This window comes from Aphelocoma coerulescens, chromosome 6 (assembly GCF_041296385.1).
Source record: "Aphelocoma coerulescens isolate FSJ_1873_10779 chromosome 6, UR_Acoe_1.0, whole genome shotgun sequence".
Taxonomy (NCBI): domain Eukaryota; kingdom Metazoa; phylum Chordata; class Aves; order Passeriformes; family Corvidae; genus Aphelocoma; species Aphelocoma coerulescens.
This window is the reverse complement of record NC_091020.1, coordinates 4398469-4412124: the sequence shown is the minus strand read 5'-3', so window position 1 is coordinate 4412124 and position 13656 is coordinate 4398469. Positions and strand designations below refer to the sequence as shown.

The 13656-nt window shown below is 51.4% G+C and overlaps 1 protein-coding gene across 1 annotated transcript; it reads right to left on the bottom strand.

Moving 5' to 3' along the window:
• Positions 1 to 408: 408 nt before the first annotated feature.
• Positions 409 to 5119, bottom strand: AIFM2 (AIF family member 2). Its single transcript, XM_069018963.1, has 8 exons — positions 4885 to 5119; positions 3888 to 4003; positions 3101 to 3220; positions 2633 to 2725; positions 2255 to 2363; positions 1919 to 2071; positions 1407 to 1607; positions 409 to 870 (listed from the first exon to the last, which is right to left on the bottom strand). Exons 1-8 carry the CDS (start codon positions 5057 to 5059, stop codon positions 716 to 718), a joined length of 1122 nt encoding a protein of 373 aa, XP_068875064.1. The 5' UTR covers positions 5060 to 5119; the 3' UTR covers positions 409 to 715.
• Between the last annotated feature and the right edge of the window lie 8537 nt (positions 5120 to 13656).

Here is a 13656-nt window from a genome sequence, read left to right as displayed (position 1 = left end):
GTCAAGTGTGGTTATTATTTTAAACCCTCATTTTGTTCTGGGAATTTCTCACCCTAAAAAGAAAAAAAAAAGAAAGGAAAAAAAAAGCAGCAGCATCTGTAAATAAGTGCTTGCTGTATCACAACCAACAGCTTTTCTGACTGAAGTTTAGTGCTACAAGTGACACAATTAAAGCTGCTGAGGAGATTTTAACACAAAGATGCATTATATTCTGTTGAATTCCAGGCTTACCATATCCCCTTCCAGGTTTTAGACAGGCATTACCCTGGCAGCACTGTGAGCCATTTGCCCTGCAAGCTGCAGAGCAGATGCCAGATCTGTAAGAAGCAGGTCCTTCTTAGAGGAGCCAGAATAGAGAAAGCGAGGGAAAAAAACCAAAACAACACATTAACAAACAAACCACAGAGATTCTGCAAGCCACAGTGTTTATTGTTACAAATCAAGGTAAGCCAAACTTCTTGCTCAGAGCTCTCTCAGCAGGGGGAGTAAAAGAAACATTTCTTCTCTGGTTTTTATCATGGGAACTTCTGTGCAGTTCATTTGGGAAGTGCCTCCTTCCCCTTTACAGCAAGGCAGGCACCCTTTTTTGTGGCACGGTGATGGGTGGCTTGAGGAGGTGCTGCAGAGGACAATATCAGTCAGTAGAAGCAATAGAAGTGCACCCTCACCCTCTTCCAGTTGCTGTGCTCCTTGCTGGATTGTTACTGGTGTCCTCTTAAGAGGGCATTGTCTGTCCCATCGTCTTCCAGCTCTTGGAGATGAACAGATCCCGGCTCTTGGCAATGGTCACCAGGAGATGTCCCACATAGCAACCATTCACCTGGCCTACACCATCATTCCTGCCCATGGAAAGCAGGAAGGTTAGTGACCCTGCAAAGAAGATGTAGAGGTGTAAGTCAAGCAACTGTTGTCCAGCTCCCCTGCATCCATGTGGAACAACTTTCAGCAGAGTTCTGGTAAGTGTTTACGTCAGTGTTCATGAACAAGAAGACTCATTACCCAACTAGATTTTTGAGACCAGATTGTTCAGTTTGTGTTTGTTTTAGTTTAAGGGGAGAAAGAAGGAAATGGGAAGTAATCTTATTCCTGGGATTTAATTGGACAGTGAGCAATTTTAAGAAAAGAAAATAAGTTTGAGGAATAGCAGACTCCCACCAGTAGATTTATCAAGACATTAGTGAAGAAAGGACACATTGTGTGGTAGACTGACACAGTAATTAATATCTACACTGTGTCTTTGTCAAGGACTAAAATGAGGCCTGAGCTATAAGCTGACATAATCAACTCCAGTTGTGAGTTCCTTCACAGTGCATTCAGTGAGTTCAGAGTCCCATGCAAGTTAGACAGCTGTTCCTTGCAGAAGAGCAGCCCAACACCTAAGGCCAGGTGCTAGGAGCTGACTTTACCTGGCTTGTAGGTTTTAAGAGGCTTCTGTGTCAGGCTGTTGATGATATTTGTCACCACGATGTTGGCGTGGAGCCCAGCATGGTAGGCCATCTTGGGCTCTTTGAGATCTGCACAGTCCCCAATGGCATAGATGTTCTCATAGCCTTCCAGCTGGAGGTGCTCGTTAACTTTCAAAGCACCATTACTTGCCATTTTGTCACCTGTTTTGCCAAACAGCAGGTTTTTAGAAGCAGCTTTGTGTTGTTTGGTGTGGCCCAAGACCCCAAAATGCTGCTGATTTAATTGACACAAAGTGAGGGGTTGTTTTTCACCCTCTTTTCTATGTGTCAGCTTTTTGCCTTGCTGTAGTTAATCACTGCAGTCTCGTGCAATGCATCATCCTTTGATATTTCAGTAGAATCACCCCCGCAGGCTCTACACAGTTCATTCCCCACCTCACACCCCTCAAGCACCAGACAGTGAAGAACTGTGCTGCTTCTCCCCACCCAGTGGTTTGGTTTTTTTCACTTACCAAATGCAGCAGCATATGCAGAAGAGTTAATCTTTATCCCGGTGCACAGCACCACCATGTCAACAACCACCTCAGTGCCCTTCTCTGTCCTTACTACCATGTCTTTCTGGAACTGGTTTGGTCTGAGGTTCTCCACGTCACTGACCTTTTCACCTGTTGCAACAGAGAGCCCTGGGTCACAAACCTTTGCTAGGCTGTGGTTTCCAGCTAACCCAGAGAAACAGGAATTCGAGGGAGCTGTGTGTAACCAAAAAAGTCAGAAAAAGGACATTAGGAGATCCTTTGGCTAAAGGAAGAGCAGCTTGTAGGTCTTCAGAGGTATTGCTAAGGACGTACTTAACAGCAGCCGGACTCCTTTCCTGAGGAGAATCTCTTTCACCTCCTGACGGACACTGGCTAGCAGCTCCACGTCAGCCAGTGCAGTTTTTGAGTGAATGAGGATGACCTGTTGGGGACAAAACAGCAAATGGGGACACAGAAACAGAACAGGACACACTGCATGCAAGGTGGGAACAGCTATAGCTAGCCTCTCTCCACCCTGATTGATGCCTGCAAGAACAAGCCAGGAAAGGGCACCTAGTGCCACAGTCCTTGCTGTGGCTGGCCACAGGCTCAGTAACTGGATGTGCAGTCATCTCAGGTACCTCCAGCAGCACCATCACAGAACAGTCTCAGAAACCAGGATGAAGTTAATTGTGATGAAGATGCTCCTACCTCTTTGTCTGGGTACTCTGTTTTGATCTCGGCAGCCATCTCCACTCCAGCAGCACCACCTCCCACTACCAGAATGCGCTGAGATTTCTCAATCTTCAAGAGAAAATTTGTGTTACAAGGGAACTGCAAATTGCAAGAAGCCAGAATACCTTCAGTCACACCATAGACTGTTCTCACACACAGCACAAGCCCAACAGCAATAATCCTCTTAGTTCATTAAGAGGAAACAAGAAAGGAGTGCCCTTTGCATTCTTCCTGCCTACCCTGTAACACTGTTGAGTAATTCAGGTTTCCCCTTATGCTAGAGAAGCCATGATGAGCTCCTTGTCCTGGCTGCTCCCTGTGCACACCATGGTCTCTCATGGTCCCTTTCTCTTAGACACAGCTAGCTCCAGATAGCCACAGTGGTATCTGGGACAGGGAGGCTGAACAAAGGCAGACAGCACCTCATAGGAGTTGATTCCTCACCTCTTTAACCATGTCTTCATAGGTCTGGATGGCACTTTCCATATCAATGACTTGGTTGAACTTCCCAGGGAATGGCCCATCACTGCCTGTTGCAAGAATGAGATGGGAGTAGTGAAGTTCCTGGGAGGGCAGAAAGTAGAATGGGATATTAGACACTTTAAAATGGAGCCTAGAACACAGTGGTTGCCTCCTAGGTATTGGTCACTCATTTTCTCATCTCCATCCCTTGCTGGTAACCAGGAAAGTACTTGTCACTATCAGGAAGTGACTTTAGGAAGAGACCTGGTCCAAGTGACACCAAGTAATTGTTCCTCAAGGTCTGAGAGAAGCACCATTCAGGTGAGTTGAGAGCTTTAAAGAAATTACCCTAAATTTACAGGGAATAACCTGATATTTATGCTGGACACTCACAGCTGGTTACAGAGACTAACTTCTCTTCCTTACCCTCTCCTGAAAAGAGATGAGATGCTCTGTCTGGAAAGAGTGATTGATGCTGTGCTCTTGTTTCTTCCTGCAGTTAAATAAGGATCTGAGCTCTGGGGTTAATAGTTGAGCTCTAAATCCAGGTCTGAGAATAAAAGCTCAGCTGAGCAGGAGATGGGGTTAGGCATTTACTGCACACCCACATCCCAGCACAGCTCTAGGCCACTTAGCTTGGCTTGAAGGGATAGTGCCGTGCAGGGAAAGATGCCAGGTTCTTCAGGAGGATGGAACATACCCTGCTGAAGGCTGACTCCCTGCACTAGCAGGTGATCCCATAAGGCAGCCAGGTCATTGCAACACCCACCTCGCCATCACTGAACAAGATTTGTTGCCTCCCAGGGTCTATGCCCACGACCTTGCCTTGTCGGAAGCTGTCCCCAAAGGTGACCGAGTAGGAGATGAAAGTCTTCTTGGCAAATCCTGTGGGAAGACGAGACAATGGGAGAGCTCTCCTTCTGTGGAGGCTAACTCCTTCTTCTCTAACCCCCGCTATGTTGTCCTCGCTCAAACAAAAGCATGGCATGCATCTGGGACTGTGGGCTGAGCTTTTGCTGTGTGCTATCCCTGCCCAGCAAGGAGCTTCAGGACCTTTTTCCTCAGATCAGGTGACATCCTGGGCTAGGTGGCTTTGTCTCTGCTCCTCATATCTCCTGTACTGGTTTGCCCATAACTGTTTCTGTGGTCCTGGCAATTTCAGGCTGGGTGTCAGAGGCTTTTTTCATGTAATCTGCCTCTCAGACCAAACTTCTGCTATCCTTTTGATGCTCGTTCCCAGCCTTGAATGTGATATTTTGCCCCTAAATTCCCCAGTGACTGGAGTAATGGGATTGGCCCAGTCTCCAACTGAGGGCCCAGACAGGCCTGAGGAACTCTCTGACAGGGCTTTATCATCCCAGGCTTCACTGCTGAGCTGCTCCACATTTCAAGGGCCAGGTACAGAAAGTGATTGACTCACCCCTTCCAGCTGCTGTTGCTTTTAGCTTAGTCACCTTCTAAACCCTTGAAATTAAAAAAAAAAAAAAAAAAAAAAAAAAAAAAAAAAAAAAGGGGGGGCGGAAGGGGGGGCGAGGAGGGATATGGTCTGAGCAGTTTTTGCTCAGTTTTCCTAGCAGATGTGCAATTAGCTTAACCACAGACGGGCTGTGGGTCCTCCCGGAGCCAAGTGTTTGTTTTCCAGATGGAAAACATCAAGTCTTTCACCATCGCAGGGCGGAGGAGGCAGTGCAAGCAACCCGTTCCCTGCCGCTCCCCGCGTCCCTCCGCCGATCCCGGTGGGACAGGGGAGCTGCCCGAGCCCTTACCGCTCTCCACGGCGGCCCGGAGGGCGGCCACGTTGTGATGGAAAGCATCTCTCACGTCCACCAGGACGAAGGGGACGGCCCAGGACTTGAGCAGGCTGGCGGCCGCCGTCCCTCCGAAGCCGCCCCCGACCACCACGACCCGCACGGAGTCGTCCAGGGACAGGCGAGAGCCCATGGCGAGCGGAGCGCGGCGCAGGGGCTGTCCCGGGGCGCGCACGGCCTCCCCGGGCGGAGCTGCGGGCGGAGCTGGGCTCCTCGGCGCTGAGCCGGCTTCCAGAGCTTCCAGAGCTTCCAGTGCCGGGCGGGAGAGCCCCGGGCGGGGAATGGCTCCTGCCAGACGAGCACCGTGTCCCGAGCGCGGAGCACTTCACCTGCCACCTGCCCTAGGCCCCGTCAGAGACTGAAATAGTTCATGCCTCAAACATTGAGATAAAGTTTTGCTTATTATAACAAAAACTGTATAAAGAAGCTACAACAAAAGAAGCATCCCTGAAGACACCTGACTGGGACTTTGGACTATAAATTAAACCACTAAGATTAGATAAAGGGAAAAACCATTCTTTAACCATCTCAGGCCTAGGAAAAAACAAACGAAGCTGAAGGAGAAGAATGCATCCACAAGAAACCCAAACACAGCAGAGATTCTTCGCTGGCTGAGTTTGGGGTGGGGGGGACCACAGCCCACAGAAGCCAGGTTTATTCCCCCCAAAATGAGGAGGGGCAGGAGGTTTCGGGTGTAACCTCTGGTCAGAGGCAGGGAACACCCATCCTCCCTAACACAAACTGGCCCAGCTGTGGAACCCCCAACCCCACAGGCCACTTCCACGGGACATTCACGTGAGAGGCAGCTGAGGCAGTGTCATAATCCATCAAAGACCCCCCAAAGTGCCCCCCAGAGTCATTCCTGAAGCCTTGCACCAGAGGACTGCACGAGATACAACAAACCTGGAGTCTGTTGTAAGAGACAATGGCAAACTCCCCCCGCCCAGAGAGGTGCCTGGGTTTTCCTACCTAGCCTGAGCATGTATTAACCCATTGGATTCTATGCCTTCCGGGGGGACCTTCACCACCAAGATGACCAGATGGAGAGGATCAATGGAACATCGTTGGGCTCCACAGATGGTGATATTTTCCTTATTCTGTCCCTGTCACTCTCTTTCTGCTCCCCCCCCCCCCACCTAGTTTCTACTTCTTTCTTTCTCTCTCTCTCTCCCACAATATTGTCACTGGCACCTTAATTTGGGCAGAGGCATTTCTAAGAACTTCAGTAACCAGAATGTAACAGTCCCCCATGTACATACCCCCATGAGAAGGGAACCAAAGGCTTTACAAGCCAAGAGCTGTGCTCTAAACTTCACAAGTCTGCAGGCTGGGTGAATAATGCAGCAAAGGATGGCCCACTCCATCCAAAGAAACAACCCCTTGGAGAGGGAAATGAAGATTACAGAATCACAGAATCCATTAGGAACAGACCTCTGACATCAGCGAATCCAACCTATGACCAAACAGCACCATGTCAACCAGACCATGGCACTCAATCTTTCCAGTCTCTCCTTAAACACATCCAGGAATGGTGAATCCACCACCTCTCTGAGCAGTCCGTTCCAATGTCTAATCACCCTTTCTGTAAGGAAATTCCTCCTGATGTCCAACTTAAACACAGAAAACATGTATTTGATCTGAGTGGAGCAGGAAAGGGAGCCCAGAGATGGCTGTGCAAGAGGGACGGAGGGAAGATCACAGAATCTCAGCATGGTTTGAGTAGGAAGGGACCTTAAAGACCATCTAGTTCCAACCTCCCCACCATGGGCAGGGACAAGAGCTCAGCATCACCATGGTGGAGATAATGCAACATAAAGAGGAGCAGGGAAGGGCTGAGGAGGCAGCAAAGGCCCCTGGAGAAGGGGAGTAGGGAGTGGAGAAGGTTGACAGTATAAAGGACATCCAGATCGTGTTCTTCTGCAGCACGGAAGTTGCCCCAAAGACTTTCGGCTCCTGTGGCATTCTGGATAAATATAGCTGGTGGCCCTGTGGATAAAAATAGCTGCTGCACACACTGCAGTGCTGTGAGCTGGCAGAGCTGCCCCCACACTCCCCTGCTCCCCCCCTGCTCCTCATCCCTCCCTCAGCGAAACACAGCCCGGTGCCAAAACCCCCTCCCAGCAAAACCCCCTCCAACCTTGTGTGTGGGAGACGACGAAGGAATTTTCCTGGAAAAGCTGGGCCTGGACTCAGGATTGCCGCCAGAGGGTGCAGCCAGCTCGGCCGTGGGGACACGGCGTCCAAGTCCAGGGCACCCTTGCCTCGGCCGCAGGAGGGGCTCGGGAACTGGGAAAGGAGGGTGACAAAGGGGTCGAAAGCGGGGGGGGGGCGCGTTCCTGCACCCCACGCTCTACAGCCTGGAACAGAGCTGAGAGGAGAGGGAGGGAATAGCCACCAACGAAGCTGGAGTGGCAAAGGTCCTTGATGGGAAAGGCCAGGGTAGGTTGATGCTATTTGTTACACAGGACTCAGATGGAAATGCTAAAATTTTCAATAGGAGAAAAATGATTTTGAATAATCTGTGCAATATAAACCCTTCACAGCTGCTAAACAGAGAGGCACCTGTCCTGGCCAGGAGATCCAGGAGCTATGAATGTCCAGAGGCTGGGAAATATCCCCAGGGTAACAGTGCTCCAGGTCTGCTTCCTGTCTTTTTTCCTGGTGCTGGCATGGTACCTCTGTGAGGAGGCTGCTGGAAGAGCCTGGCAATTACTGGCTTTGGGAAATCACAATTCAGAGCAAAATTTGTGAAAAACCAAACACACCGCCACTTCTAAAGGGATGAACTCTGCTAGTTAAATCCAGTTTAAGCTCTTCCCTCAAATTACATGGACAGGCTTGCTTGGCACCCCTTGTGACACCCATCCCAGTCCTGGCAGGGTTGTCTTTACCTGTATAACTTCCTTGGCATTTCATCCTGCTGGAACAAAGCTGGATCAAAGGCCCATTCCTAGCAGATGAGGGTGCTGAGCATGAATTGCCACTTCCCAAGTGCTGCTGCCCTATCCCCATTCCTCTGCGCTTTTTATGCCCAGCTCTGTCTTTTCCAGAGGCAGTTTTGGGCTTTTCATCTTTGGGTGGGCATCTTTGTCCTGCCCACTCTGATCATCAGGGCAGTTTGGCCTCCATAACTTTGCAATATCCCAGACAGGCTGGAAGAGGGATAACATTCCTCCCTTCACCCTCCTCTAGAGAGCAGCTCTTCCACCTGGGCCAGGCTGAAGGCCCCATCCTTCCTTGCCAAGCCTGAGCTGCTGGAGACTCTGTTTCTGGCTCACAGCCATCTCTGCAAAACCCCAAATCCTCTCCTGTATCAGCAGCCTCACACATGACATTCCCTCTGCCCACAGAGGGAATGCCTGTATTTTACAGCACATACCCACTGCTGGGAACAATCCATTACTCCAGGAGTACTCTGCTAACTTCCCCTGTCACCTGGTATTTTCCCCTCCAGGTATATGAGCGCTTCCATCAGGTGAATCTGGTTGGACAACAGAAGATCAGGGCAACCTTTCAAAAAGAAGGGGAGAAATCTTCTGGGCCAGTGAGTTGGAGATGCATAAACAAGCAAGACAAGGTCAATGGCAAAAAGAGTGTCCAGAACAAACAGGGAGGGTAAAAGGACCCTTTTTGCAAACCTCACATCCAGCCCCAGGCAAACAGGAAGAAGCTCGGAATGCCCAAAGCTGTGGGCAGAGGGAGCGTTCCATGCACAGGTGAGGTCTCAGGTTTGGCAAATGGGATGTTTTGATGATATTTCTCCAGCTGGCTGCAGGCAGGTGGTGAAAGCTGGTCAGCTTCAGAGAGGTGACTGTCTCCTGCTGGTGGTCGGTGGGGCAGAGGCAGGTGGGCAGGCCCAGGGCAGTGATTGGCCTGCCCTGCCCCATTCCAGGCTCCCTGGACTTTTCCTCACAGCTGCCCCATGGACCAAACACTCCCTGTAGGATGGCAGGGGTCCAGTGGGAAGGAAGAGGTGTAGGGAAGGGAGCTCTGTGAGACAGTCCTGCCCCAGTTTGCCGTGCTGAGACAGGCAGCATGGGCGTGAGTCCTCTCCTCATCAGGTTTAATCCAACGTCATCCAGAGCTAAGAGACATCCCTCTAAGTATAATTAGTCCAAGGATGGGTACAACGGTGCTGCCTGGGGAGACTTTAGGATGCCACAAATGCCCCTGCTCTGCACTTGCCCAAACCCCTGTAAGCCTCTGCATCTTTGTCCTGCCCACTCTGATCATCAGGGCAGTTTGGCCTCCATAACTTTGCAATATCCCAGACAGGCTGGAAGAGGGATAACATTCCTCCCTTCACCCTCCTCTAGAGAGCAGCTCTTCCACCTGGGCCAGGCTGAAGGCCCCATCCTTCCTTGCCAAGCCTGAGCTGCTGGAGACACTGTTTCTGGCTCACAGCCATCTCTGCAAAACCCCAAATCCTCTCCTGTATCAGCAGCCTCACACATGACATTCCCTCTGCCCACAGAAATCTCCTGCACATCATCCTGTGACAGCCCCAGTGGAACCAGTGTGGCTGCAGCTCTCTAGCCTCCCTGGAGGCTCTGCTTCAGGGAAAGAAGGATTTTGAGTCTCCCAGGCATGAGGGATTGCTCTAGACAAACTGCCTGGCCCATCCTTGCCCCATAGCTCCCCATTTTGCCTGGGTAAGCTGGTTGCCCCCCCATGCCAGGGAGCTCTGCTTCAGCCAAGGTGGAACCATGTCACTTCAGGGCAAAGAATCACCTAGAAAAGCCAATTCAGACAGTTCCTGGCTGCTTTTAAACATCAACACTGGCTATTTTATACCTTATACATAAAAATCTACTTTTAGCAGAAATCAACAAGGTCCCATTTACATTTATTCTCTCCCCAACAAACCTCATTTTTCATTTCCATTTTTTCAGTGGCTTGAGAAGGCAAGCTGCTTCCCATGGACGACAGCACCAAAATCACCCTATTTTGGTCAGGCTGGACCAGTCACATGTATTTATAGGCAGCATATCTGTACATGCCAGCCCATAAATTGGTCACAGATTCCACCCAGAAAAGGGTGGGAAAACCCCAAAGGTGAAATGCAATGGTCTCTGCAGTTAAGGTGATCTTTGTATCCATGAGAAGAGCCATGGGGAGCTGGTATCTCTCTCCACTCCACCCCAGGGCTGTGCCACGATGTTGTTCCTTTTTCCTAGGATCACAGCGTGCTCTGTGCCAGGGTGCTCCCCAGCTCCTCTTTTCCTGCGCAATGCAGCAGGATGAGTTAGCCAGGCTCAGTGTGCTGTGGTGACAGGCTTCATCTCACCTGCCATCGCCATCTACAAATTGGGGCTCATCCCAAGGCAAGTTTGGGGAACCAGGGGTGGCCAGGCTCATATCAGCCCCCAGCACAGGGTGAGCAGGGACCAAGCATGGGCTGTTCTTCCCCTTGGAGGAAACCCCAGCTCAAACAGCTCCTGCAACTGCCTTTGGGTTTTGTGCCATGCAGATCTTCCCTACCCCTCCAGAGCCAAGCATACAGTAGACATTGGGAATTTTACAAGAATGCCATTTTGTGGGAATTCATCCCTTATTGTGCTGTGATCCAGGCAGGTGCAACAAGAAGCTTTATCAACTTTATTCATGTCAGTTGCCTGGCTATAAGGATTGCAGGGATCTCCTTGGAAATTCTCTGGCTCCTGCAGCAGCAGAGCCCACAGATTGACAGTGTGGTGACACCTTTTTTTACGGGATAACATGGTTTGTGGCATTAATCCTTGTGGAGTGGTAGAGAAGCATAAAGGATGTAAGCAGCTGAGGTTTCTTTAGGAAAATGGAGAGGGCTTGAGCAAGCTCCTTTGCTCTTGGGGCAGCTTTTGAGAAAGAGCAGCTTTCACTCCCAATGTGGGGAATTTTCTTCCCCTTGCCCCCCAGATTTCATTAGAGTGAAAGCAGAGCATAGAATAAAACTGTGTCCTTAAAAAAATGGGCCTCACAGACAGGCAGCCTTTGTCCGAAGGTGTAATTACAGGATAAATATGGGATGCAGACCAAGAAATGCAGTCTGGTCAGGCATGCAGTCTCTTAGAAAAACACAACAGAAAACAAGGTTGTCATTTAATGCTGAAATGTCCATATGTGCTGCAGCCCTCATGGGTCGCTCACTGGCCCATGGGTATCCCCACTGACCCAGTGTTTAGATGTTTAGATGGTTCAGCTGTAGTCATGGACCAGCTCCCTGCAGGAACCGCACCAAGCCCCACAATGGAGAGAAGGGCAAGGGTGGATCTGGCCTCCAGCAGAAGCCAGCAGGGCTGGGTGAGGGCAGACAGTTGCTGGGATGATGGATTTCCTTCCCTCCAGCCCCTGTGCAGAAATCCCATCTCATAGTGCTGTGAGGAGACGTGGGATTAGCTCATCTGATCCCATTAAATGGAGCTGGAACAAGTGAGGGGAAGGGAATGGGGATTAGAGCAGCTGGCAGAGCAGCCACCACTTCTGCTGTTTGGGACAAACCTCATGCCAGGCTGGAAAAAGGCCTTTTTATGGATTTCTGCGGGCCAACCTGGCGGCTTGGCTTCATGGCCCAGCAGGGCCACCTGGGTGTTAAACTGCAGGGCATCTAAAGTGGCATTTTAGAGACTTGCCCACCTTGACTGCTCTCTTACTTGGCACCAGCAGCTTCTGCCTCAGGCAAGAGCTGCCTCTCCACAGCAAGCCCAGCCGTGCCAGCATGGCCCCAGCCAGCCCTGAGTGCTCTGAGAGGGAGGCAGAGAAACAGCGGGATGTACCTCCCGTCCAAAGTCAGCTCCGAATTAGACTGGCAGGAGGGAATAATTTCCCAGAAAGATCCCATTTAGAGGGGAACAGCACATCCATCATTTATTAAAGCTCTCACTGGTTCTACATCATCTCGTGTCACCTGCAATGACTCCAAGGAGAAGCAGCGGTGGCTGATGGCCCTGTCCCATGGGACATGTGTCCCCTTGCTGGTCTGGGCTACTTGTGGAAAAGGTCTCTCTGGTGACAATCAGCGTCACCACAATGTTCCCAAATTCCCCCCAAAGCACAGCTGTAGCAGGCTGGGAGGTGAGCCTGGAGGCAGTACAGCTGCAGGTTGGGGTTGTTTTATTTGTTTATTTTAAACCAAGCTTTAGTACAGTTTTATTTCTGAAAGCTTAGATCTTTTGAAAAGAGGATTGATTTTTTTTTTTTTCCATTGGTGTCTATGAGAAAGGGTGAGGCTGCATCCACTGCAGCTCCTGGTGTGGGCTTCCTGTGGGGTCTGTCTGGATGCAGGTATGTCCTTGCTCTAAGGCATTGTCTCTTGCTATGACTTTCCCAATGCGTGCTTTTCCTCCCAAATCCATGCCTTCCGTCCTCTAGGGAACGAGCCAGGCGAAGCCTGGCAGCAGCCAGAGCAGGATGAGCAGGAGGCCCCTCTTGTGGGGGGACAAACCTCCCCCCAGCTAGCTCAGGGGGAATTCAGCTGCTCCAGTCTCGATAGGAGCAGTGTTCCCTATGGCTTCTCGATGTGCCTGGCACCGGGCGGGAGTCCGTGGGTTTAATGGGAGCAATTAGCCCCGCGGAAATCTGCATGGGTCGGGGGCATGTTTTCTCTCTGTCCTGTGACATTTTTGACGGGAAGCTGGAGGGTGTCCAGGAACAAATGCTTATGCTGGGCTAGCAGTGGCAGGCTGGAGCCAGCCGGGGCTGAGGCAGCGCAGGTGAGAACGGCGGCTGTCGTCGTCCCCTCTGACCTCGGCTCAGCGCAGCTCCCAGCCCCCTCGCCGCTTGTTTTCCTTGTTCCTGGATTTGCCTGTCCTTGTTCCCTGAACCCGGCTTTCCAAGCCCCGATACGCTTCTACCCACGGCGGGACGGGAGGGGGATATCGGGCACTTCCCAGTGTCCCCTCTTCGGCTGTGGCAGCTCAGTCGCTGCTCACCCCTCATGCTGTTTCACAAGCAATTACCCTAAAATTTCTTATCTCTGCAAAAGCCAACCTACTGGTGCTTTTCCAGAGGCATCTACCAGTAACCTGTGTCCGGCTGTGCTGCCCCTCATGCTGGCTGAGCTCTGTGGGCTTTTCCCAGCGCGCAGATGCGGAATATCCATCTGACCTCAGTGACCCCGTTGCTTTCCCAGCAGGAAGCCTCCAAACAAAACCCGATTCACTCAGCAGCCCCAGGGCTGCTTGTGATGCCGAGAGCTGCGTGTGAGGCGGGGAGGAGGCTGACGCTGTCCATCGCCTGTGAGCGATGAGAGTATGCCAAAAAATCCCCACTTTCGTGTCCTTTCCCCATCCAGCTGGCACCGAGCACCCTGAAATCACACCTTGAAGCCAGATGCCGCCCGGCCCTGCTCGGAAAACCTCCGCAGCCGGGGCGGGCGAGCGGATGGCTGCCCGGGGCTCCGGCGTGGCTGCTCCCCGCCGGCCGGCCCCGCGCTCCTCAATGCCGCCTCTGTTCTCCCTCTTGGGTCAAAAACGCAGCTTTTGTGAGCTCAGCCCAGCCGCAGTCCGTTGCCGAAGCCTCAGCGCGTTCCTCCCGGGCTGCAAAGTGCAGCCCAGCGTGGCCAGCCGCCGCCTCATTTCATTTATTTATTTTTGCTTTTGGTCAACAGCTCTAGTTGGGAAGAAGGGGACATGCAGCTGCTGGGACCCCTCAGGATTCCTAGGCAAGCCTTAGGTGGAGACAACCACTCTCCACCGAAATGCTTAGCTTCTCCCTCAGGTGGCTGCCATAACCCAAAATACTTGGGGGAGAAAA

Excerpts from the sequence above, each read along its gene's own strand:
- AIFM2 (XM_069018963.1), bottom strand. The coding sequence starts at position 5,059 with ATGGGCTCTCGCCTGTCCCTGGACGACTCCGTGCGGGTCGTGGTGGTC. Across the intron at positions 2,364-2,632 it reads CAGAGTACCCAGACAAAGAG|GTCATCCTCATTCACTCAAA; the intron begins GTAGGAGCATCT and ends TGTCCCCAACAG. Across the intron at positions 871-1,406 it reads TCTTAAAACCTACAAGCCAG|GGTCACTAACCTTCCTGCTT; the intron begins GTAAAGTCAGCT and ends TCTTCTTTGCAG.